We start from the raw sequence: 26,012 nt of genomic DNA on the forward strand, positions 1-26,012 counted from the left end.
CCGTTAAGGCCTGGGGCACTAATTCAGAGCTACAGGGTATGGGTGTGCGGTACGCTAGGGCGCCGGGAGAGGAGCCCAGGGGACTGGCCCTTCCCAAGCGCGCACGCCCCAGCCTTCCTGCCTCTGGATGCGAAACAGGTTCCCAAGGGGCGAAGAGCCGGAGAGCGGCTCCGCGAAGGTCGCGGATTGGGCATTCCAAACCTCCCGAGCAGACGGAACTTGAAACTGCCTCGGCTGGCTTTCTTTACGCGGGGCCAGCTGGGGCCGGGGGTCGGGAACCGGAACGGTGTGAAGGGGAACTTAAGCGAGTACAAAGTAGGCAGCGTCTCGTGGAGAGCAGTAAACTTTTATTTTTCTCCTACAGCAAACCAAGTCGACGCAGAGGGAGCGTTTGGCTGCTAATCGAGGGGAGAACGGGGTGTGGGGGGGCGGGGTCGAGAATGCGGGGGGTGCAGGCTGTGGAGGACTGCGGAACCCCCGCCCGCTTCTCGGGTTCCGGCCAGTGCGCGCTCGTTGGGGAGGTCCCGGTGCTTGAACCGGAGGGTGGACACTTGTTCTCCGCCAGCCCAGAGCTGGGGCTTGCACGGAATCTTGGTGTTCAGAGCCCCTTTCCGCGTGCGAAGGTCATTTGCGCTTTTCAGTTTCGGACGAGAGGACACTCAGGAAGGGAAGGTCCAGGTCATTTTCAGAGGCTCTTGTAAAGGACGGGCCGCCTACCGAGAGTGGAAATCCTTAATTACACCCGTCTGCTTCGGAATCCATCTTCCCGGCAGTGTCTTGCACTCCTACCTCTTCGGGTGACTCAGCTGACCTGAAATGCCCACCCTATGAAAGATCAAGAAAAGTAGTTTTCTAAGAAGGTTAGAGGTTTGATTACACAGAGAAGTGTTTCCACTTTGGTCCAAAGCAATTACCCGCCCTCTCCTCCTGTCCCTCCCCCCTCACCCAATCCCCCCTCCCCCCGCCTGCGACCCAGAGAAGAAAGGGGCAGACCCCCCCCCAGCAAGCACGTACCCCCGCACTTTGTAGGTGCGTGTGAATTTCAAATGGCGCTGTAAGTTCATTAGTGTTTGCAATCAGCGGCGGGCAGACCCCTCATCAGAGCCGAAAGCCGGCAAGAGCCATTCATCAGCGTGAAGTGTTATTCACGGATGACCCCTAAATCACGGCAAGAGTAGTAGATGCACTGATTGGTCACAGCATGGGAGCCTTGGAGCTTTCCAGTCCCCGACGCGGCCGGGAGGAGGGAAGAAGGGAGGGGCGGCGAACGTGGTTCAGTCCGGCAAATCCCATTTGACAGAAAAAGGCAGTAAACCGGGAATCTCTTTTTTTGAATAAAGAAGAAGAAGAAATAAAGTACCTGTCATCTTGACAAGTGGCGGAGCGGAGGAGTCCAGGATTATAAATGATCCCAGCCCGGTCCGGCTCGCCTTGTGATTGGGCTCTCCCGCGATCTGCACTGGGGGAAGCGCATGGTAGGCTCCTCTCCTCTCGCACACACTCGCGCGCAGACACACACACACACACACACACACACACACACACGGACACGTGTACGCGCCAGTGTCGCGGGCACACTCGGCCCCGCGCGTCCCCCCGTCACACAATTAAGGTCCTGGATGCTGCTCCCTGGCACGGCGCCCTGCTCGCCTCCTCACCTTCTCCTCCTCCTCTTCCTCCTCCCGCGCCGCCGCCGTGTCCCCCGGCGCCTCCCCGGCCGGGGACCGAAAACTCCGGCCCGGCCTCTCGGGCCGAGCGGGAGGCTGAGAGGGGCCGGCGGGAAGGGAGAGGGGGAGCGCGCGGGGGAGAAGAAGAAAGTGAACTCATTGGCGCTCCGGCGCGCGCTGCCCTCCCCTCGCCGCGTCCCTCGCCCGCCGCGGCCGGGCGCTGGGCAGGGAAGGAAGTTGTAACACTTGCCGCCCTCGCCCCCTCCCGGCCCCCCTCCCCCGCCCCCGCCCCGCCCCCCCCCCAGCTCCCACGCTCCGCGCCCGCCGCGGGGCCCCCTCCCCCGCGCCCGGCTCCTTTGAATTCGGCCAAGCGCCGGGTGTGCGCGCTGCTCGGGTGGACGCGGCGGCTGCGGCCGGGGAGCGAGGCGGCGGCGCGGGCGAGCCGAGCGCGGTAAGTGCGGCGCCGCCGCCGGCGCGCCCTCCTTCCGTTCTGGGGTCCTAGTGCCCGGGCCGCGCGGCGCCGGGAGCGGGAGGGCGAGCGGGCGGGCGGGAGCCGGCGCGGACGGCGGCAGCAGGTTGGCCGGCCCGGGGGGTGGGGGGTGGGGGGTGGCCCGGGAGCCTCGGTCGGGTCGGCGCGCGGTGCCCCGGCTCTGGCCTCCCCGCTGCCGGCCTCGCGGTCCCCGCCCCTCCCTGGCGTCTGACACCTCGGGCTGCCGGCTCAGGTGGGAACTTGGCCCGCGAGGAGCCGGGCGCGGCGCCGCGGTTCCGGGGAGCCCCGGGGCTCGCGGGCTCCCCGAGAAAGGCAACCCCGGGGGCTGGGCGCTCAGTGGGGGCAGGGAGTCCCGCCGGCCCGGCTCGGGTCGGGGGGACGGGGGGGGGGTGGCTCCCCAGTTGGGTGGCGCGGCGCCGCGTCCTCTGAGAAGGTGTCTGAGAAGATCCTCGGGGCTTCCAGCGAGCGGGGGAAGCCCTGAGATGTCAGCACTTTCCGGGGGAGGTGCAAACGGGGCTGCTCCAACGGCCGGGGGCCGAGGTGGGGGTGAAGGAGGGAGGGAAAGGGGCCGCGGTGGCGTGGGGAGCGCTGGGGCTCGTCTGAAACTTCATCTGGAAACTCCGGATGGGGCTGGAAACAAACAAACACCCTGACCCGGGCGTTTGAAACAGGACGGATTTAGGAATCTGCAACTCCGTCTCAGACCGGGTCGTGTTCTACAACCCATGGGAAGAAGCTTCCAGTGTTTTAGGTGGAGGTCCGGGTCTGAGCTCTGCCGAACACCTTAGGATGCGGTTTGGATTCCATTCTTACCGCCTCACCTCTAAAGGAGTCCTAATGGGAACCTGCTACTAATTCTTACTGAGGAGGAAGGGTAACAGGTAATTCTGCCGTGCAAGACAGCAGATACGTTTGCGTTCTGAAGGCAAGATCGTCTAAAGCTAGAGAAAAGTTTCCAGGTACTTTTGGGTAAGTGCTGTGGAAGTGAAAGGGTGAGAGCAGTCCAAGCACTTTTCTTTTTCTTTTTCTTTTTTTTTTAAGGGGCCCCAGACAGCTGGGATTCCTGAGATCAGGACTGTGTCTTCATAATACTCTGATTTCTTATCTTCTGACAATGTATTTGTCAAACATCTGTAGGCTCTGGCAGAATCCACTGGGTGGTCTTTTCACTAGAAATAGAAATATGTTCAGGCATTACCTTTCCTCTCTGTTGTCAAAAACAAAACAAAGCAAAAAGACAGGGCTAGCATCTTTGGAAAGCCTGGAAGGGGACCCTGAAAGCTGGCATAGCAACTGAGCAGAACTTGTGGTTTGATTCTTTTAGTGAATTTGTTTAGAATGCGGTGCATACCCTCTTCCACCCCGGGGGGCCTACCTGGAAAAGTATTTGTGGTCTATCTAGTATGTTAGGAACAGAGTTTAGAATTAAGGGACTATAACTGAAAACTCATTATAGATTTTAATATTTCAGTGGAAACAAAGATTTTGCCAATACACCAACGGTCTTGTTTTGTGCACTCCTTAATACATTCTTAATGATCTAAAACTTCTAGCTTTTATTTCTTAATATATGAAATTCTTGTAAGAGCCTTGAAACTTTCGATTTGTGATTCCAAATGCAGAGCAAATATTTAATTCTTGCTCTAAGAGTGAGAGGTTAGTTCAGTAATAAGACTTGCTAATCCCACTTTAAAATGTCATGGCATTCACAAATTATTCCTAAATTCTTCAAAGATAAGGGTTTGTAATGAGTTTAAATTATTCTATTGTGTATTTCAGGATTGAATGTATCTCTCTTCCTGTTGCATTTTCCTTAGCAACTTGCCTTTTTTCTTGTTTGAATTTTAGTATTCTTCTTACTCAAAGATGTCATTTTTGCTAGTGGTCAATATATTTTATTTTAGACAATTTAAAAAAGATATATATTATGAGAGAAAGTAGTTCCTTTAAGCAAAACAGGTATGTTTTTACATATACTACACAATTTTCATGAAAATGTATTTATGTACTAATAACTATGCCTCTGCTTATATATTTGAAAAATACCTTAGTATCCTGTGCCAACAACATTAATGTTAACAACTCATTGAATATTGACCCTAATGAGGATTTCTTAATCATGTAAAATAAAGCAGATAAAATTATAGTAGAATTCTGACTAATTTTTTTCCAAATTGAGTCATTTTGCATGGCTGAGTTTATTTTCTAGAAAGAAATGTTTTAGGTAAATTATAGAGGCTTTTCTTACTATGATCTTGTAGGCGTGTCGTGAGTCTTTTGGTTAGAAAAGAGAACCTGCTTTATTAGGGTGAAGACAAAGAAAGATAAAGATGCTTATCATTGAATAGAAGAAAGCACCTAAATAGAGTGAAAAGTTTTAAATTTATTCGCGAAGAAAACCCAGCTAAACAGTAATAATCCAGTTACAAGTTCAAGCTCCTCTTCCTTAGCTTTGCTTCTGAAAGCCAAGAGTTAAAATTATTTCCTTTGTAGAGAGTCAAGCAAATAAGAAACCAGGCAAAAGTGTATGGCTACCGTTGTGAGTGGAATGACCTATCAGGAATACTTGATCAACTTTGAGCTTGATGTACAAAAAACGATGTTTTTCCAATAGCCGTGAAAGCATGTTTGGAAATACTCAAGTTTGTTCTTCCTACAGTGGTAGTGGGAAGTCAGTCCTGAAGATAGTCAGTGTCTAATATAAAAGTGCCATAAAGACAACTTTATTTGCTTATTAATATTGATCATTTTAATAAACACATTATCTCCTTTTTAATATGCTCTATTTATCCCTTTAAAATTTTATTTCTGGGCAAATGAGGAATGTCATCAAGGTATTATTCTTATGTGAATCAATGTATTCAACAGTGTTGATCACCAGTGTGTGCCCTTTTCCTGAAGATGTGTAGTAGAAACCTGTTAGGCATGTCCATTGACACATCGTTTATCTACCCAATGTTTCATTTAATAGCCAAATGTCTATTTTGACCTTCAGAACATACTCTCATTACTTCGATTGAGAATATGAGTAAAGAATACAGTAATTTTCTATTAAACTTTTACTCTGATCCATACCCATTATATATTCTTTTGAATTTTCAGTTAAAGCCAGGGTCCATATTTGTTTTATAAAGTGGAATGATAGTCTGGAGAAGAATTTAACACCCATTCAAAATAAAGAAGTGTACTGAGAAGCTAGCATAATAACGTTATGCGATTTAAAAGTTTTAATAACTGAGTCTTAAAAATTATGTCATGTAAGCTTCTTTTAGGACACATTCAAACCCTTATATTTGGATGTTTTAAGAATCCTGATGGACATTTTTAACTAAAAAAAAAAAATCTTCTAAGTTTCAGAACTGATTAATTGTTGTGTCTTATAAAAACTGATTTATTTCATACTTTTTTATACTAAGCATTACCATTATGAAGCTCTCCTTCTAATTGAGATTAATGTTTCTGAGCAAAGAAGTGGTTTAGAGGGCTGCATTCATTTTGAGTGCTGTTGTAATCAATTTTAGATACAGCATTCCACAGTGGGTCAGTCTGCATCCAAACCTGCCTTATTATGTAGAATTAACTTGTTGGTGATTGATAGTAATACTCCTACATCTTGAGAAGTCATTTGTTTCCAAACAAGTGTGATGGCTTATACGAGTTTTAAAATATTGCTTCTTATAATTAAAACATCCTTTTGGGGACTTAATTTGAACTTTCTCTAAGAATTCTATAAACCACGAGGAAGCAATTCATTAATACATATTCAACCACAATAGCCTTTTTTTCCTCCAAATTCAATTTGCCTCAGGTGTATTTTCTTGTTCATCAAAGGGCTTTCTGGTCTCTTAGAGTCATAAATGATAAACATTATACATCGAGGTTATTTTCCTTTTTGTTTCTATCAATATTCTAGTTGAGTTTTTCAAGGAATTCTTAGAATTATAGATCTACATCTCACACATGTGTTATAACTTTATTTTAGTAGGTGGTAGGTATAATCTTGACAAAGAAAGGTAATGTATAGGGAGGTAATTCTTTATCCTCTTTGGAAACCTGGAAAGATGGTGAATATTTTCATCCCTATGGTGATGTTTGCATTTGTACCTTAGTTGTGTCTGGTCTCAACTTTATCATCATTTTGTTCTCTTCCAAAAGACCACATGAAGATTTTCTTGGACTTTGGACCATATTGCATGGCTTACTGTGATGTATGCTTATAGTCTCAATAAAATAAAATATTAAAAGCACAAAATATAAGATTAATACAGATAAGTCTTCTAAAATAGCCACCACTTATAGGATTTTTAAATACAGATGTAACTGCTTTGTAGTGAGTGTGAAGTTCCCGTAGTGATGTTTTCAGGGAGAAAAAGACTTGGTAGGAAATAAATTTATTATATTTTAATTTTCTTCACTGTAACGTTAGATTATGTACACCAAATCAGTGCTGTTCCAGTTAAGAACATTCATTTAAAACAGTTTGAAATGCCAAAATAATGTACTTAAAAATGCCATTTTCCAAAGCATCATCTTAGCCACCCGTTAGAATATAAACTTTCAAAATGCAGAAATATGCTCAAAGATATATAGGTGTTTCAAACACCTAAACCGTAATAGGATTCGATCACTGGAAGGAATGTAGGTTTGTTTTGTTTTTATGATTTCGATTAAACAACTCAGGTGACTGGGCAGTTAGAACTGCTCCATAGAATTCCTATAAAAGATAGTAATCTACTGAAACCTGCTTCTTTCTGTTTCAGATAAGTTACTGAGCAAATTAACGTCAGTATCCTAGAACGTACTCACAAACCAGATGAATATATGATTGAAACCATATCATATAATAATAATTACATCAATTATTATTATAGTAATAATAAAAAGGAGTCTACTCCATGGGTACCCTGGCAGTCTAGAGTTGGCTTTGACTTTTCAAACAAGTTTGTGATAGGTGGCAGTCTTAACTGAATTCCAAGACATCAATAGATGGCTTTAATGTTTCGGGAGCGTCTGTGGAGTAGTGTATCACATCCCCAAACTATGGCTGTCGTGTTTCCTGTGAGTTAAGGAGTGGATGATCACTAATGGAGAGATGGCAGTTTTAAAAACCATCTTTCCCACATCTGCAATCCTCTCTGGCTCCTTGTGGCACATCCAAAAAAAAAAAAAGATTATCCCTTTTAAAAATGAAGTGTTTTGAGAGAAACAAGTGCCTATATTCACACTTGTATTTTTATGGTCAATTTTATAAAAGTTATCATGAGATGCTCTTTGATGACAAAGTGATTTCCAGTATGGTGGAAGACTTCTTACTTCAATTACAGAAGTTGGGGAGCAGTGGGCTGCTGTGATTTGGTTTGCCCTGGGGCGGGGTCATATTATTTAATAATAAGCGGCTCTTTTATAACTGGGTCTACTGGGTCTCTGCCAAAACCAATGGGAGATACAGAGAGAGAAAGAGGGGAAGAGGGAGAAGTGAGGAAGAGGAGAGAATACGAATGTGAAAATCCTTTATAAAGAGTGATAGTTCTTTGAGCATTTTCTGTGTGTAGCAGTGCTTTTGACAGGAAAAGCAATCTATGAGGGGCAAATTTGGTCAGTGCAAGTTAATTGGGTAAGTACAGAAGAAAATTAACTTCTGATTTTTTTTTCACTTTTAAGTATTTGCATTTTAGATCCAAGAATATGAGCATCATTAGTTTTTTTTTAAATTAATCCAAGAAATTCCAAATATTGTATATGGTTCTTCAAATTGAAAGAGAAAAGAAAATGTGTTAACAGTTCTATTTGATAAGTATTTTTTTTTTTTGCATGTGGGACTGAACGCCAAATTATAATTTTATAATTCTCAGATTTATAAAGAGACTTAAAAACAAACACTCTGATTACTTTAAGTGATCATTTATGAGGTGACTTCCAAGGTCACTTATCTCTGAAGATAAAGCTCATAATCAATATATTTTAGTCATTCTGTCATTTCTTCGATTATTGGTTACACTTGCCAGAGTCTTGTGATAATTCCTCTTCACATTGCCATGATTTAGAAAGAAATAACAGCTTGGTAATGACTATCTGCCTTCAGCCATAGTCTGAACCACATGTGAATAGTAGGATGACATGAATTCGTGGTTCCTGCTCTTTCCAGGAAAAAAAAGGAAAGACAGGAAGAAAGAAGGAAAAAAGAAAAGCTATTGTTTTATAAAAATGGATTATTTCATCTCGAGTTCAGTTACACCCAACTAATATTTTATGATTAGGATTGTGGACCCCCCATCATTGTGAGGAAGTGAGGTGTCTTTTTGATTACAGGGGCGTTTCCTAAGAGAGGTCCTTCTGTCCCCACAGGAAGCTCCAGCATCCCTATTGTGGCCAGTATTTGGCTGCCGTGCTAGAGAGCTACCTTAGGAGAGCTAAAATGCTGGGACAGCACGTTGGAAGGTATGTTATGCAGAGAGTGATGAGACAGGACCGGAATTAACTTAATTCACAGTGAGACATGCATGAAGTATATTAACGGGTTTGCGTGAAGCACTTGCAAGTATATTAATATTGGGATATGTTTATTTCGGTAATTATGAAAGTGATCCTACTGAGAAGTGTACTTGTTTATTCTCAGTCTACCAAATGCTCTTTTAAAATGTGACATCTATGCTAATACCTTTATCAGAGAATTCGAAATTTGTCAACATGTAGGTGGAAATAATTGGCAAGGGACTGGTCCTATTTTGCATAGCTCTTTTCAAAAAAAAAAAAAAAAAGCTGGCACAGGCTTGTCTTTTAAAATAATTATGAAAGCCAGAAGACAGCTGTAAATTTTATTTCTTTCAGAATTTATAATAACTTCCAGCTAAAGAAAGCTGTCAGACCTATAGTTCTTGAAGAGCAAATCTGACTTCTTTTTTCCTCTGAAGAATAACAACAAAAAAGCATCTTAAACAGTGTTATTACCTTTTTTTTTTAACCAAAAATGAAATATTTAAAATGTAAACTTTTTCACTTAAATTTTGTGTAGTAATAAGGATAACAAATGTCGACAAAAATACTGCAAGTCATAATTAATTTAAATAAATATAGAAAAGTGATTCAGTATAATATCAAAAAGGAATAAGAGCTATCAACAACAACCATATTTTGTCTCTTGATTGTCACAAAAATGAGACATTCTTCCTACAGCAATATTGCTGGATTTTATGATACCATCAATACTAGTTTGGAGAATAACTTGACACAATCAAATTAACTAAAATATTAATCCTCTTCATGCCCTCCTTAAGAAACATTTCTAGAGATAGAAAGCTCTCGAAAAGTATCACATGTTCCAGCAAAAAATGTTTGTTGCCTTACAAAGCTGTCTATGGATTTGGGTTCAGAAAGGGGTGAAGGTGGAGAGAACTTCTGCCAGAATGTTATCATTCAAATTAAAAGGAAACAGACGTTTTCTATCTGTAATATATTTCTAAGTGGATACTTCGATCTTAATTTTCAACCAGTCTTTCTCTAATGAAGCTGCTAGCATATTTAACATTTAAAGTAAGTTTCAATTTAAACAAAAATTAAAGTTCTTTCTCCTAGTTCATTTGTGCTGTCAAACCAGGATTAAAATCCTCACTTTCAGAGTAATTTTTATGCTGCCCTGTAACTTGTTGCCAAGGAGAAATAGGATAGCCTATTTTGCATTTCCTGTGATTGGAAAATTACCTGAAACAGGATTCTCCCTTACCGAGTTACTTTTGCCCTAGAGTATACAGTCTCTGAATGAGAACCTGCCATTACAAAAAATTTCATAAACAATATCGGCATGTGAAGTTAATTTGCCAAAAAGATTTCTTTCTTTGTTGTTAATTTTAAATGTTACATGTGTGGCAGATAAGAAAACTTTTTAAATGTTTTCTCTCTTGTGTTTTGATCGTGATATAATTTCTTAATTTATGTTTTAATTTGTATGATATTAGGTGGCATAGTATATGTGTAGTGTCATGCTTTTGAAGGAAAATAATGTGGGGTAATAAGATATAATATAAAAAATAAATGTAAAATTATTCATATAGGATTTGAAGCACAATGCATTCTGGTTAAAAATGAAGTGTCCATGGAAATCTTCATTTTACATATTCAAATTCAAATACTGTTTTGCTGATGATATAAATAATTAGAGCTCAGTAATTCAAATTATGTAGTTACCACTTTTATCTTTTTTATGGTTCCACTAATCAGAACTTCATATTTTTATTTAAATGGATATTGGGCTCTATAGTGCACAATTAAGAAGTCCAAAAATATTGGTAATCAAAACATACACTAACTCCAATATAAATTTTTTTTCCAGTATAAGTTTTTAAAGAGCCCAATAGGAATTAAGATGATTAGGTAAATCTGGTATTCTAGAAATCATAGAAACACTTTAATTAATATCCCATGTTGCATTGTCTAAACACTGGGAGACTATTCATTCATATATATGCTTGCAATATCCACACAGATCACCAAAAAGTCATTTATTACAAAACTGAAAGCTGAATGATGTATTGATATTATTTTCTTTAAGTCACACAGCAGGAATGCATTTGTAAAATGGAAGTTACATTTTAAGGTACATCATTTATTGGTATTCTGGTTTAAAGTGATCTCAATAAAATCCATAGTATCTTGCATTTCATGTAAGTATGATGTGAGCAAGTTGAGTCAGCCCTCAGTCAGTATAGCCATGGTGAAAGTCTAATCTCTTTTATTTCAAGTTTTATGTAAAAGCTGCACTTTGCCATGACATACTTCATCCACACTGTGCAGGTGTTTCTGAGATTTTGACAAAGGAGAGATCTGAAGGAGCGGACCGAGTGCTTGTTTTAAGAGATGCCATCAGTTAATTCTGCTCACATTATCTGAGGAAAGTAGCTTTTAAAACTGTATTATACTTCAGATAGGGATTTTAACATATCAAGTTGGCGAATTTCATATGAAGCTATCAGCAAAGGGTAATTTTGAATTACTTAAAACAAATCATTAATGTATCACGTATTTCATTTAAATGTGATACAAGGTATATGAATTGGTTGTGTAATTACCATTTGAGCTTCGAAAAGCCTGTAATTCACATTAAAATTTTTAAATGTTGAAAGCAAATTACTAGTAGTTCTCAGTCTTAGAAATTGTTATCAGTGTAAGCCTTCGAGGGACTGCTTCATTTATTTATTTTTTGTGTGTTATCTTGCTTTTACCTTTTTTCAAAAAAAAATGTCTCTTCTGTGGTATTATCACTTAATTTTAAATCTAGAACATAAACATTTGACTTGGGAATAGAGGTCAGTTATTAGTCCACATTATGTATTTTTTCCCCCCCAAAGGAAAGTTTCTCAAGCCTTTCTGGGTGAGGTTCTGATTCTTTTAGGATTAAGAAGCATTGGTATAAATGGCTAATTTTGGTAGAAGAGTGTTACATAGTTTTTAAGTCCTCATTATTACTTTTAAAAGAATATCCCATCAGGAGTAGGAAGCTTTGTGGATAAGCTCCCACTCTTTGATGAAGGATTATGCGTTCTCCCCTAAATCTGTGATCCCAGAATGTGTTACACAATGGTTTTATCAAGTAGCACTGGACTAGCTTGGCCATCATTTCATTTCCTTGAATAAGTTAATTGCTTCCTTTCCTAAATCTAATATTTATGTAGAATTTTAGTCTAAATATACATTTTAGGCATTAATAGATCCAACTCCTAAAATCCAGAGAGAGGTTAATCATTTGATGCAAGATAATGAAGCCGGATGACAAGTGAATCAAGTGAATTGATTCTTTTGGGGTACCCCGTCATTTAAGTCGTTCGTGTCCTCAGTCCCATCTGCAGAGTCTGGCCTGACTGAAGTTCCTTATGAGCTTTTCTGTGTTCGTGCTAGTCAAAGCAAATTGTGACAGAAAAAACAGCATACAAAAATGAAGCCATCGCATATCATTATTATTAGTTAATTTTCTCTGAACATGTATGCAAAACGTGAGCCTATCATAGCATGCTTTGGTCATGGCTTTACAAAAAGAATGAATATGTTGTTATGTGATTATATTCCCATCAGAATGAGTAATTGCTTGCAGAGCATTAAGAGTATGATTTAAAAAAAAAAAAGTGTCATATTCTAGGGAGATTTTTTTAATAAAAAACATTAAAAATGGAATGCTCAATTCATCCTACTAAAGAATCAATTATCAAATATTGGTTAATTAAGACATTTTAACTGCAAGACACAGTGATGCCACATAAAAAAGCATAATTTATTATACAACTAGTTTTCCTTAATAAACAATTCTTATTTCTGAGCCTACTAACTTTTAAAAGTTAAAAAAAAAATGCAAAGTTTACTATAAAAATTGCAAAGTGTGGAAGTAAGTAAATGGTTTTACAATTTAAGTCATTCTAGTTCTTGTATACTTTCACTGAATCATACTATATAAACTTCAGAAGCTGACTCTGTAATGTTAATGTCCTTGTTCTGAGTTATTAGCCTCTTAAACTTTGATACACAGAAAAATGTATATCCATTGTGAAAGACATATGGATCTAAAAACTTGGTTTTATTTTTAAATATTATGTTGAACAGATTTATGAAAGGTTATTTTAACATATCATCTTTAATGATCACTTTAATAAAATAATTGATTATGTAAACCTTCATAAAAGATTCTAGGGTTTTATAATTCGTATAAATATGAGGTTAAAAAATAAACTGTACTATCTAGAAACTAGCTAGATGTAACAAAGTTTCAAGTACTTTATAAGGGAAGGAAAAAATGAAACAAGAGGGATCCGGAGAGAGACAAACCATAAGAGACTCTTAATCTCACAAAACAAACTGAGGGTTGCTGGGGGGTGGGGGGGTTGGGGAGAGGGTGGTTGGGTTATGGACATGGGGGAGGGTATGTGTTATGGTGAGTGCTGTGAAGTGTGTAAACTTGGCGATTCACAGACCTGTACCCCAGGGGCAAATATAACATACATTATATGTTAATAAAAATAATAAGAAAAAAAGAGATTAAATTCTTTTAGAAGAATTTAATTAAGACCTTAAAATGTTTTGTATAATATTTGTCCAAATTTCAAATTTGTTATTTTTAGGAAAACATAGGTTTTAACACACTGCAAAATAATCGGTTGAAAACCATTAGTCATTATGTTGCCTGTTTTTACCTTTTGGAATATATGTGTTTTAATATCACGTGTAAAACTAATACAGATTAAGGATTTTGAAGAGCAGGGGCTTTTTTATTTCTCTTTCATCGGCTCTGTAGCTGAACCCTTACAATCTCTTTCTTCATTATTCTAAGCCACTATCAGATTCTAATCTTTGCTGTGTCCACAGCTGTTAGAGGATTTTTTTTTTTGCAAGCGTAATTACAAATACATGTGTTTTGTGCACCTCACTTCCTATAAATGCTTATAGAGGAAGATGAAAGGGCAGCAGGACGGGCTGTGTACAGGTGCACGGGTGATTCTGTGTGTTTTCAAATCATTATGTCAGTGGTTACGAGGAAGAATTACAAAAATGAAAACACAGGAACTTTGGCTTCAGAGATGTTCAGCAATAAAAATCACTGAAAATTTCTCGACAACAAGTACCCTTTTATGAAGTACCACCGAATTGAGTGGTTTCCACATTTCTTTGGGTCACATGTCTACAGTGATGGTCATAATTTAAACTCTAAGCAAAATATGATAGTTTTTTTTTTCACTTCTTAAAAACCCATTAGAAGATGACATTGTAGAGAGAAATTTATTAATCTCTTGCATTTATTTGAATGTGCCAACTTGGAGAATGATTGATGTCACATGGGCACTTAACAAATGTACAGTGATATAACCCTGCAGAAATTAGAGTGCTTTCTGGAGAAAATTCAACATATTCACGTGCATTAATATTATTTATAGAACAACACTGGAAACTAGCTATATATAAACCATAAGAAATGTGAAGCGTGTCAACTTTTAAGGACACCCCGTCTTCATTATTTATAATATCTCTCTCTCGTACTATCAGAATGTTTCCATCTCTGTAGACAGCGGGATTGGCTATCTCTAGGAATAAGTAAAGGTACCTCCTGTGATTAGAAAAGTGTAGAAGATGACTCAGTTCAATACTTACTTTTAGGAAGGTGTCAAAGATGTTGCATAGAAACACAATTATTTTTGTTTTCCTCTCATTTGAGATTCTAGAGAATATCTGGTGCCTGATAAAAATTCTTTGGGGAGCAGGGAGGGGAGGACAAGAAGTGGGATAAATCAGGCTTCATTTGGAATAGATAAGCCTACACGTGGTTCATTATGTTTTTGCTGCTTTTCATGTAAGCATCTTGATCAGGGGAGAGGGTCTTCAGAATGTAAAGCCAAAATAGCCAAAAGCACTTTAGTTTCCAGAAAGCTTTTGAGAATTGTATAGAGGAGGAAATGTACTGCTTACCCGTCAAAGCTTGAAAATTTTCCCCTTTTATATTTAATGTAATAGAAATTAATAGTGAACCGCTGCCATTGCTCCTATAAAAATTATGAGCCTATATAGATGTAGTAAAGCTCTGCCCAGATTTGAACATCCATTTTTCTTTTTTATGTGTGCCTTACTTCCACAGGCATTTTCCCTTTTCATTTAAATCAAACCCCAAGTGTTTCGTCAGTGTTCTATGTTTAAGTGACTGTGTCCTGGGGAAGATTAGAAGGATCGAGACACGATCTCAGACCCCTAGGAAGTTTTCACTTCTAGGTGAGGCCTGATGTAAGAGATAAGTGATAGTTAATAAGGTTATTAAGACAACTGAGAGAGGTATTGGAAGAATTACTGCTTTGGTCACATCATACGCTAACAGCCTGTGGGTCTTTGAAATGGCAGAGAACTGAAGGGAGCACAGCATCTAAGGTTTTCAGCACACAGCTTGCCTGCAGCCTACAGACATTAGCAGAGCCTTGAAACTCCACGGACGTTGGAAGGGACATGAAGCAGTAACTACTGACAAACAACAGAAGTGCCCTGGGGTTCACAAGTATTTAAAAGGATAGACAGCCGAGTGAATCAGAACATGAGCCTTATACTTCTCCCATGCAGGCATGGCCGTAGACACCCGACAAGAAGGGTCATGAAGAGCCAGTGACCTGGGAAGAGCAAAGAGTGGCCATTTGCCTCCTTCCCCATGGAGTAACTCGGCAAAATGTTTGTTGTAATCTTATCCACAAAAGTGCTGCAAAGGCAGAGGCCCTACTCTCCCATCCTCAGCATAGCTAGTTTCCAGCACAGTGCCTGGCCCATCAGGTAGTAAGTGACGTGGGAATGAAATGTTCCTTCACTCCATGTCTGTGGCAGGTGTCCTCACTAAAGAAGAGCTCCTTCCTACCAAAGGTCTCTAGACTTACCTAAGTTACCCCATCCCCTGGGACCACTCAAATTCTCAGAGTCTATATTCTGTCATTTTAAGATTGCCTCTGATTCATGTTAAGTCTGGGGTACCCACAATAAGTTGTTGGCATTTAATGAAAACACAAGATAGGGCTGAAGACAATAGATCTCTGAAAAAATTAACAGTTGACATGGAGAGGTAAGGGGAAGCCAAATGAGCAACAGCAATTGACCATGGCAAGCCAAATTAGTGAATAGGTGAGGACAGTGCCAGCAAGGTAAGGGGGGATGAATGAAATTGTTAGTTTCGCATCACGTTTGTGCTTCTACACAGATGCACGTTCTTTCTTAGTTCCTAAAATACGTAGTTCTCTTTGTCTTTCATTCTTCCACTTTTGAGAGAGACATGCACACAGAGAACTGTTTCTATACTATTAGAAAAGCAGCAGAGCCAGTTTGATAATAAATAACATTAGTGTCACCTTAGAGGCAGAGACCTGGGGTGATGGGAACTGGGCACCAAAGGACACAGGCTTCATCCAAAAGGAGACTCCACGTCACACCTCTAGACTGGTTGTTGCCATGTGGGGGTGAAACAGTGTTGCCAGATTGCAAGAATGTTCAAGAAATGCCGGAATATGAATTATGTGAGATCGCTAGATTTTTAAATGTTGGCTCATTAAAAAAAAAAAAAAAAAAGGCAACGCACAAAACACACAGATAAAACAAAACACGTCGGCAGGCTGGTTTTGGCAGTTGGGCCACCAGTTTGCAACCTGTGATAGAGATGCAGAGATCTGCAGGATGTCTTTGGGAGATCGTGGGTGAGCGGCAGGAAGCGAGCAGAGGATCCCCCATGGAAAAATCTGTGAGGAGTTTGGAGAGCGAGCTTGGGCCCAGATTGTGGATTATCTTAAATGTCATCGTCTTCTACCCATGTTGGAGGAAAAAAAAAATGTTTGCAATGCATAGTACACTTTTTCTGGCTTTAAAACAGAAACTCAGGTTGCCAGCAAGTGTTCTAGAAGCATTATTCATGCTAAGTCAGGAAAGGGTTAAGTGACAGTAGCAGTTATAACCCGTCCTGACCTTTCCCTCAGATCCTTCAGATCCTTCTCTTCCTGTCTCCCTCCTCTGCCCACCAGGGACTGAGGGTACCAGCCTCTTGATACCTCTCATACACCTGTACTTTCCGGGAACTGCAATATGTAAGCTATAGCTAATCTGTTTTTCTTTCTTTCTTTTTTTTTTTTTTAAGATTTTATTTATTTATTTGTCAGACAGATCACAATTGGCAGAGAGACAGGCAGAGAGAGAGAGAGGAGGAAGCAGGCTCCCCGCTGAGCAGAGAGCCTGATGCGGGACTCGATCCCAGGACCCTGAGATCATGACCTGAGCTGAAGGTGGAGGCTTTAACCCACTGAGCCATCCAGGCACCCCGCTAATCTATTTTTCTACCAGCATTTGAATATTCCCTGAATCCAGGTACTACGTTCTATAGGAGAGGAAAATCTGAAGTTAAAGAGGACATATTGGATTAGGTCAGACCCATTACATTAATTGGATAAAAAAGAACACTTCAGTTCGCTTGGCACACTGTTTTTCACTGTTTTGTGCTGACTGAGTTGGGCTTTGGAACTAGAGAAGGCTGCTCAAATCCCACTTCTGTCATTGATTTCCTGGGTGACCTTGGGTAAACCCACCCCGTCTCTGAGCCTCAGTTCCCTCTCTGAACAACAGGATTGGTAATAACGGCTGGTGGCATTGCTGCCTATGGCCAAGAGCCTGGTACCCAGCCCTGCACGCTGAAGATACCACGGTGGTGTGATCGCTGTCCCTGGAGTGGCTGTTGCTGACTCCTGATAGTGAATGTGGTGCTCACTAGCTCAGGGCTTCATTTGAGTTTTGGAATCAAATTGGGAGACCCAAATCAAGTCCCATGGGGCCCCTTGGTTCCTTTAATCTTCATCCAAAAATTGGGGTGCTGACATACCCGCTTGGGGGGGGGTGTGAATCTGAAAGAACTGAAGCATGGAGAGGGATTACCTAGTAACGGGGGTGTCATGGGACATCCTGCGTGTGCGCGGAGGTGTGTGTGTGGAGAGAGGAGCGCATGCTCTCCGGCGGCCGGACCGCTGCTGTTCTAGCTCTCTAAGTTAGCCAAGAAGAACCAACAGCAGTCACAGAGCTCCTTCTCTTTACGTGGGCTGTCACCTAGAAGATCTCTCTTAATTAATGGACAGTTTTTAACAGCATTGATTCTCTGGCTTGCCAAGTTACTGATTAGAAGTGGCAAATTCAGGGGGAGGAGGGGTGGAGATACCTGCTCCGGTGGGGGCTGTGGCGAAGCAGGGAAGTCCACGTGCAAGGGCCCAGCCAGAGAGCAGGGCGCACAAGGGCACTGGTTCGCGTCCCGAATGCTCCTCAGTTTGGTACAGATTCACTTGAAAGAAGGGAGGGCAAAGTCTGTGATATTTTCCAAACATCTGCATGAAAAGGATGAAAAGATTTTTGGCATTTCAAGGAGTATAAGACTCATCTCTAAAAGGTATTCAAAGACACATTCCTTAACGATGTCAGATAACTAGGCTATTTTGTAGGGGGGAAAAACCATTTTGACAGGGTCAGCATTTTAAGCATATTCTGGTTCATATTTTTAAAATGAAAGTAGTCATTTTTTCCCACATGACTGTTAGAATTACATTTGTATACACAAATATACATAGAAGAATAATAAATAGTATGAATTATATAAATAATAGGCAAATATAACAAAAATGAGCTACATGAATATATAAATGGTGTATATATATGCATTATATATTTATAAATTATTTTATATATTATATATGAATTGTAATACTTAGAGATGCTAGGAAAGTTTTCATGGAAATTTTGTGCTCAAATTTAAAACCTACTGATATATTAAGTAGAAATAATTACAAAACAAAGCAGAGCATAATGAAAATGTTTCCATTTAACTAACAGAATTACTTAGCATTTGGATATATTTTGTTTGTTTCTTTCAAATAGATGGGATACAAAACATATCCACTAGCATATTAGTTAGCCCAGTGGATTTCTCAATGTTTTGCTGAAAAGCAAATTTTAAACATTTGTCTGAAATGTTCCTTGGCTGCAACGGAAGGTGGCTGCTGTGTTCTTTTCTGAGCTCTGATGTCTTTATTACATTATCATTTATTAAGCATCTGTTATGAGTCTAACATTGGTTCAGGCTTTGTGAGGAAGGGATGCAAAAATGAAGAGGATGTAGATTTCAGAAGCCCCGAAGAAACAGGCACGAATTAGATGGGGGTCCTGAGGTCATGGAGCTGGAGTGGAATCTGAAGGCGTCGCGCGAGCTGTCCACCCCACAGGAACTCAAGGAAGGGAGAGGAGGTCGGGTGGGAGCCGTTCTCCAGCACCTCAACTTCCTCACTCCCAGGACAATATTCTCGGTGGCTCTTCTCTCGGGCTTGAGGACTAATGCTGCCCCTTCTGGGTCCGAGCCATCTTTGAGCACACAAGCTAGAAGTCTAAGAGCCATCTTCAGGATGGTTCCATTGCTCCCTACTCACGTCTGACCCGTCATCAAATCCTGCTGATTCTCGTGCTGCGGAGTTTCAGAGCCGCTGCTCCTTTCCATCCTCACTGCCAATTTCCTAATTTGGGCTCTCATCATCCCTCATCTTGATGACGAACGATGTCCTCTAACTGGGCTTCCTGCCACCCAACTCACGTCTCTCCCATCCATTTTTCTAGATTGCCCCTAGGGAATATTCTTCCTGATATCCTGATCTGGTCATGTCCTTGGCTCATGAACTCACAGTGGCCCCCTTTTGTCTGTAGGGCGAAGCCCAAACTCCTCATTGTGATCGTTGGGGTATATTTCTTCGTGGTCTAGCCCCGACCCTGCAAAGGCCACCTCCCAGTAGGTTTCTCGTGCACAATATGCTTTTACAGGTTGATGTGCTGACTGGCTCCCTGGGCACCAGACAAGCCTTCCCCTCCCTGTGCCGGGTTAAATACTCTCTGTGAAATCGCTCTTGGTCCTCTTGGTAGAGTTCATTGCTCATCTCTGTCTGTGTCCCTCACTCTCGTCCTCTCTCCTGTACTGTATCAGGTATTTCTCTCCCTATTTATCATTTAGCTCATTCTGTACTGTCTTCTAGTTTATTAGAATGACAATGTTGCAGGAATAGGAGGGAATTTCAAAGATCATACAGGTGAGGTCCCTGATTTTAAAATGGGACAAAACAGAGGCTGGGAGAAGGCAGGAGCCATACCCAATGTGCACTGCCAGTCATCCTTGCCTTTGACCTCAGCGGCATCCCCTGAGAAGCTCGAGCTTCGCTTTGCTCTATGGCACGCTGCTCCCTGCCGCTCAGCAAGTCTCTCTTTACTGCGTTAGTGTCTTGTCCTCTTCTGGCTGGTCTGCATATATGGGAGAGTCTCAGAAATTAGCCATTACACCGTCCGCTGGCCTCCTTGTGACCAGTCTCCCAACCCCCTGTGACGTCATAGATTCCCGGGGCTTCAGTGATCACCCGTAGACAGACAGTTGACAGATACTCCACTCTAACCTCTCCTATTAGCTCAAGATCTGCATATCTAGGGTATGGGGGGGGCTTATAATCTGTCATCCAAATAGGGATGCTCGGAGCAGAAGTGGTCACGAAATGTCAGGAAGCCAGGACAACTGGTATGAACTGTCCTGGGCCAACAGATTCCTAAGGTTTTCCTAGGTACACGGAACCATCTGACATATACTCTTGGATGCTGCCAGTGCCCCTAACAATAACATTGGAAGTGAACTTGTGACCTTTCCCTGAAAACCTCAGCTCTGGGTTCAGACTCAGAGAATGACACACTTATCCATCAAGTCATCAAGCCAGAAATCTTGATTACACCCTTGACTGTTTCCTTTACCCATCCTGTATATCGTAATACCTAGTTTACTTTTTGGTTTGTTTGTTTAGTTTCTGAATACCTCCTTGAAACTATCTACATTTTTTTTAAGATTTTATTTATTTATTTGACAGATAGCAAGTAGGCAGAGAGACAAGCAGAGAGAGAGGAGGAAGCAGGCTCTCCACGGAACAGAGAGCCTGATGTGGGGCTCGATCCCAGGACCCTGGGTTCATGACCTGAGCCGAAGGCAGAGGCTTAACCCACTGAGCCACCCAGGCGCCCCATACATTTTTTTTTTTTTTTTGTCTCCACCACTGCCATGCTAATAATCCAAGTGCCCATGACATTTGGACTGGACTACCACATTAGCTTCTAAGTGATCCACTGGCATTCGATCTGGACCTCTCTCCAACTCACTCTCCACATGACAGCCAGAGTGATTTTTTAAGCAGGCAAAGGGATCATATTATTCCTTGTTTAAAACACTGTGTAATACAAAACCCCTTTTACATCTTCCTTTTACACTTCACTGTAAATCCCATAAAGCTGGGGACGTTGTCGGCTTCGCTCGCCTTCGTTTTATCGGTAATGTGCGTGATACCTCAGACACAGCCTTTATAAATATCCATTAGTTGAATAAGCAAAATGAATGAAAGATCCAGGATTGTAAAACCTGTCTTCAGCCCACTAATTCTAGAGTCTCTGTATTCTTTTCTCCAAAAGCTTTTAACCATCTGAACGTGGAGGCTATGCCATTCTATTATTTACTATTCTCTTCTTTCTCGTGTTGGAAAACAGGATATCCCCATTTACATTTGGTTTATTCAGTACTTTTCCACCACAACCACACTTTAGAATCACCTAGGGGGCTCCCAAAAAATGCCAATGCCAGGATTTCATCCCAGACTAATTGATCCAGAATTTCTGGAGTGAGGGCTTGGTCCTGATCAGTAACTTTAAAAAGTCTCCCAGGTGTTTCTAACACATAGTCAGGCTTGAGAAACCATTGCTTTGACTCCGTCAGGTGCCATCTCAAACACCCACTCCTCCAGGGAAACTCAGACATGGCCCATTTTTGTCTTGGAACTTAGGGGCGTGCAGGGGAGCAGTGATAAGGTCAAGACTTAGTTCATTATTATAGGATTTCCATTCCAATGTTGTAAGACCCATTAGGGCTGAGATTGTGCATTATATTCAGAAAGTTGCTGAGGCTTGAAAAGTTACTCGATAATACCCTTTTATCTGACTGATGACCGCTGGTCACATGGCAAAGAGTTCAGATTAATGAGCCAACATCAGTCTTTTAAACTGTGACTGCCTCTACGATTGGAAATACCAGCAAATTTTTCTGATCTGCCCCATCTCACTCCTTCCCCTCTAGTGGGCTGTCTTGAGTCATGTGATCAGCTGAGGCAGAGATGCACATGTTCTGTCCTTTTTTTTTTTTAAGATTTTATTTATTTATTTATTTCCCAGAGAGAGAAAGAGTGTGTGTGCAAGTGTGCACCAGAGCACAACCAGGGGGAGTGGCAGAGGGAGAGGGAGAAGCAGGTTCCTTGCTGAGCACAGAGCCCAATGTGCGACTCGATCCCAGGACCCTGACATCATGGCCCGAGCTAAGGGCAGACGCTTAACGACTGAGCCACCCAGATGCCCTCACATGCTCTATCCTTAGGTAGAAGGAGCAGGAGAAGCAGATGTTTTCTTAGACGACTTAGAAAACCCACTTTCCATCAGAAGCTCTGAGGCTTTGAGGAAATGTTCTGACCGCTGCCCCGTCTTCCTTAAATGTCGTATCCCATTGTCGTAGATGCAGCAAACTGAAAAGAAATGAAAATGCACAGAGTAACTCCCGCTTCCCCTCAGTCTGTGGAGTGGGGCCGCAGCAGGTGTACAGGCGACTTCTTAAAGTTTATTGACACAGTCCTCCGCTGTCCCCTTGGTAAAGATCACCAAATTTAGTGGAGTTGCTTGGCAAGGTATTTGTCCACAGGCCTGGGAAGACAGCAGGTTCTGAAACACCGTTTCTTCCAGCCATTGCGCTGTTCACGGGAAACTAAAAAGGCAGACAACATCACGTGTCCCTTTTTATAAGTCACTCCGGGGGGCTTCGGCGCTGATGCTGTAACTAAGGGGGGAAGGGAAGGGGCTCCAACCCAGCCCCTGACCCTGCTTCTGCGCTGACACGGAGGGATGACGACATCCATGCTGACACCGCAGAGTCCAGCCTTTCTTGTGAATCGGAATATCCTTCTTCGTGGCGTCATAGACTGGAAGAGATTTCGCCATCATTTTGCGGCTGCCGGGGGACTCTGTGGCAGTTCACCCCCCAAACCACAAAACATTCAGCAGAAATGCCTAGAGTCTGGAAGTAATACCTTTGAGTAGTTTTATAATAGACTGGGGAATTGATTTCTAACCAAATTTCTGCTACCCCTTTTTAAAAAATCCAGATATTTTCTCCTGCGTAATTATTTAGCATAATTGTTAAATTCTGGTTTAAGACTGAGAAAACCGCAGAGAAGTAAAGACAAAGAGCAAACTATGTTCTAACTTTAGCTAAATTTGTTTTGTGCATGATATTCTATGCTGGAATTAAAACGGGGTCATTCGGGACGCCTGGGTGCCTCAGCCATTAAGCGTCTGCCTTCAGCTCAGGTCATGATCCCAGGGTCCTGGGATCGAGTCCCGTATCAGGCTCCTTGCTCAGCAGGGAACCTGCTTCACCGTCTCCCTCTCCCTCTGCCCCTCCCCCTGCTTGTGCTCTTTCTCTGTAAAATAAATACATAAAATCTTTAAAAATAAAATAAAATGAGGATATTAGAGGGAGCTGTCTGTAAGAGGAAACTAGTCAAATGTGGGTTTCAGTGTGTTCTGTGGCTAACTGGATCCCAAGAAGCCAAGTGTACTTGGAGTTCAGTATTTATGTAAAGCCACTAAGATAACTAATCTCATTCTGCAATCTTTGCTGGGGCCCAAGCTGACTGACTACAATGGCTGGCATTTTCACTGTTCTCACACTTACAAAAATAAAATTAGGAAGCAGGAGAGGATACAGAAAGACATCTGGTAGTACAAAATGAAGACATTTATCAGAAAGGATGCCTTTTTTCCTTTTAAAAACTGGAAAAAGTTTGTTTCACCCAATTATGCTTAAAAGTGTAAGTTTCACATAATTAGAAAGTCCAACGAGTAGTAGAGTTGAAATAAATATTTTCCTTTGTATTAAATCAGAACTTAGTTTCATTTTTCTGTTAAGTGTCTCGCCGCAATACATGTTATCCTAATTCACAGTCTAAGTATATAAGTAGATTCAGAAAGTGTATCAGTGGTAGAATTTGATCAAGAATGGGAGTGACACCCTGCGGAAAAAAGAACTCTGGGGTTTACCTGTATCTTTCAAAAAAATGACTTGTTACTTCCCTTGGGCAACCGCTCTTGTTTTATGAGAGAGGACATCAGTCATGGCACTAAGTTTGGATATTATTTTAATGGTATGTAGGACAAGAGACAAGCTTGAATTTCCACTGATGCTGTTGTACCTCTCAGCTAGAGATTACAGTTAGACTTACAAATTAGACGAGATTCAGAAGCCACACATGAAACTAATCACATCCAGCTTTTTTCAGTATGTCTCTGTTGTTAGCATATTGTGACTAACCAAGAAAAAAAAAGGTCACCTTCATAAAGTCATTACGCTGTATGTAAAATGTAACTTTAAATGCAATGTGGATTGTATGGGTAAGCGCTTGCTCTACTTTTGGTAATCTGTGTGGAATTTTCTTCTCTACACTGATTTCTTCTTTTATTGCCACTAATCAATCAGCCTATTTATGTGGTCCACTCTTCATTTACTGTGTTCCTACAAAAGAACATCCTGTGTATCGTTATTTATTGTATTTCCCAGGTTTTTCAGAACATTAATTTATATACATATTTATAGGTTTAAAAATATTCATAAAGTCCACAGTGATTAAAGTTTAAAAACGAGAATTATATGGGGGGGGGAATGGGTGTGTGTGTGTGTGTGTGTGTGTGTGTACTTTTGTGTTGATGAATATCATCTCCAAAGATCTGTACATTTGACTGCCATTAATCAACACTTCTTGAAAATTAGATTAATTCATAAATCAAGTGATTTTGAAGCCTGCAGTCTAGCTAGTTAGGTTGGTTAATTCTGTTCTCTTAGATTAACTGAGCACAAAATTCACAGCGCAGCATGTCAGAAAACCCTGCTGACTTTACCAGCATTTTGGGACACCTATTGTAAAGATCATTTTAAACTCTAATGGAAGAGACACCAGGATTCTCTCAAAAAGTCAAGTAAAAATCTACACCAGGAAAAAAAAAATCCTCTTGAGGTAGATTGAATTCTTCTGAAGAGAAAAATATATAATTTACTACCATCTAAAATATTAATGAAGATATATGTGAGGGACTTTTTAGAGGAGGATTTATCTTATATTATGAGAAAGTAAAGTGAATTTAAAATCTTTCTCTTGCCCCAATCAAACAGAATTTCCAGTAACAGTGAAAAACTTAATGATCCTTGATCGTTTTGTTTATCAAATATCTAGCGTGAGCTCTCTCTACTGCAATTACAACTTCCGGTGTAATTTACACGAGCGTTTGTTAACAGCAAAAGACCTCTCCATTGGGGGTTAAGAATATTTAATCCTTTAAAGCTGACATATATAACATGTAGCTATGTCAGCTACAGCTGTTTCTAAACATCAGTAACAAAATTATAGACAGGTTTTGAAGCTTCTGTGGTGGGAATGAATACATCTGAGGATTCAACTTGCTGACAGTGTTTATGTAATTTAATCTTACCATCTGGTAGAAAGTAAACATTTTTTATAAAATTAAAGTTTATAAAGTGAATCTCTTATACTTTCCAATTGTTGCAAATGACAAATTTAAAAGTAGTTTCATGAAAAATAAATGGAGATTCTGTATCCACTATATGGAGATGAATACTGGGTTGCAGTTGGTGTTGCCGCTGAACCCGCACTGGCTCCTTTTACAGTAAACAATTGGGTACTTTCATCTCAACTAAGGATTCGGCACTTCATGCTTCTTGCATTCCTCCACGGTAACGGGCATGTTTTTATTTCTGTCTTGCACAAAAGAAACCAAGACCCAGCCGTGTTGTATGTCAGTAATCTCAGAAATGATTAAATAATGTCACAAGTCAAATGCATGTCTGAACTGAACTGCCTTTTTTCCATGACATAATAATGTGGATGTATTGTGCATTTAGCTATTGTGTGAATTATTTGGCTTATTCCAGTGTGTTCACTTTGTAGCACCTTTCCCTTTCCTTAGAAGTCAACAAATTAGTACATTTGTGAAACTGACAAATTAGTCTACAAGTCCTGTCAAGTTCAAACTTTATAAATCTGACCTGGACATTTTACTTGAAATAAATAGGCAGTCTGATAGACTCCTGTGTTTATCGTTGTGCCCTGTGTTAAATTGGAAGTCTAGGCTCTATGTTGATGTAATAAAATTTAATTAGTTGTAAGTCAGGTTTTGGTTTAGTGGTAATTAGTTTAGTGTATAATTATTACGTCTAATAG

The 26,012-nt window shown here is 41.0% G+C and overlaps 1 protein-coding gene across 1 annotated transcript; it reads right to left on the reverse strand.

The window, feature by feature from the left end:
* Nucleotides 1-327: 327 nt before the first annotated feature.
* LOC106006319 (translation initiation factor IF-2-like) lies at nt 328-22,722 on the reverse strand. Its single transcript, XM_045069446.1, has 6 exons — nt 22,599-22,722; nt 22,158-22,250; nt 1,659-2,357; nt 1,361-1,454; nt 790-825; nt 328-713 (listed from the first exon to the last, which is right to left on the reverse strand). The coding sequence occupies exons 1-6, from the start codon at nt 22,720-22,722 to the stop codon at nt 686-688; spliced, it is 1,074 nt and encodes a 357-aa protein (XP_044925381.1). The 3' UTR covers nt 328-685.
* Nucleotides 22,723-26,012: the final 3,290 nt, after the last annotated feature.

Source organism: Mustela putorius, unplaced genomic scaffold (genome assembly GCF_011764305.1).
Source record: "Mustela putorius furo isolate JIRA1106 unplaced genomic scaffold, ASM1176430v1.1 tig00003932_pilon_pilon_pilon:0A:0A, whole genome shotgun sequence".
NCBI classification, from domain to species: domain Eukaryota; kingdom Metazoa; phylum Chordata; class Mammalia; order Carnivora; family Mustelidae; genus Mustela; species Mustela putorius.

Coding starts and splice junctions, on each gene's coding strand:
- LOC106006319 (XM_045069446.1), bottom strand. CDS start 22,722: ATGATGGCGAAATCTCTTCCAGTCTATGACGCCACGAAGAAGGATATT. Junction 1,455..1,658: donor AGGAAGAGGAGGAGGAGAAG/GTGAGGAGGCGA, acceptor CCCCCAGTGCAG/ATCGCGGGAGAGCCCAATCA. Junction 714..789: donor CAGCTGAGTCACCCGAAGAG/GTAGGAGTGCAA, acceptor CACTCTCGGTAG/GCGGCCCGTCCTTTACAAGA.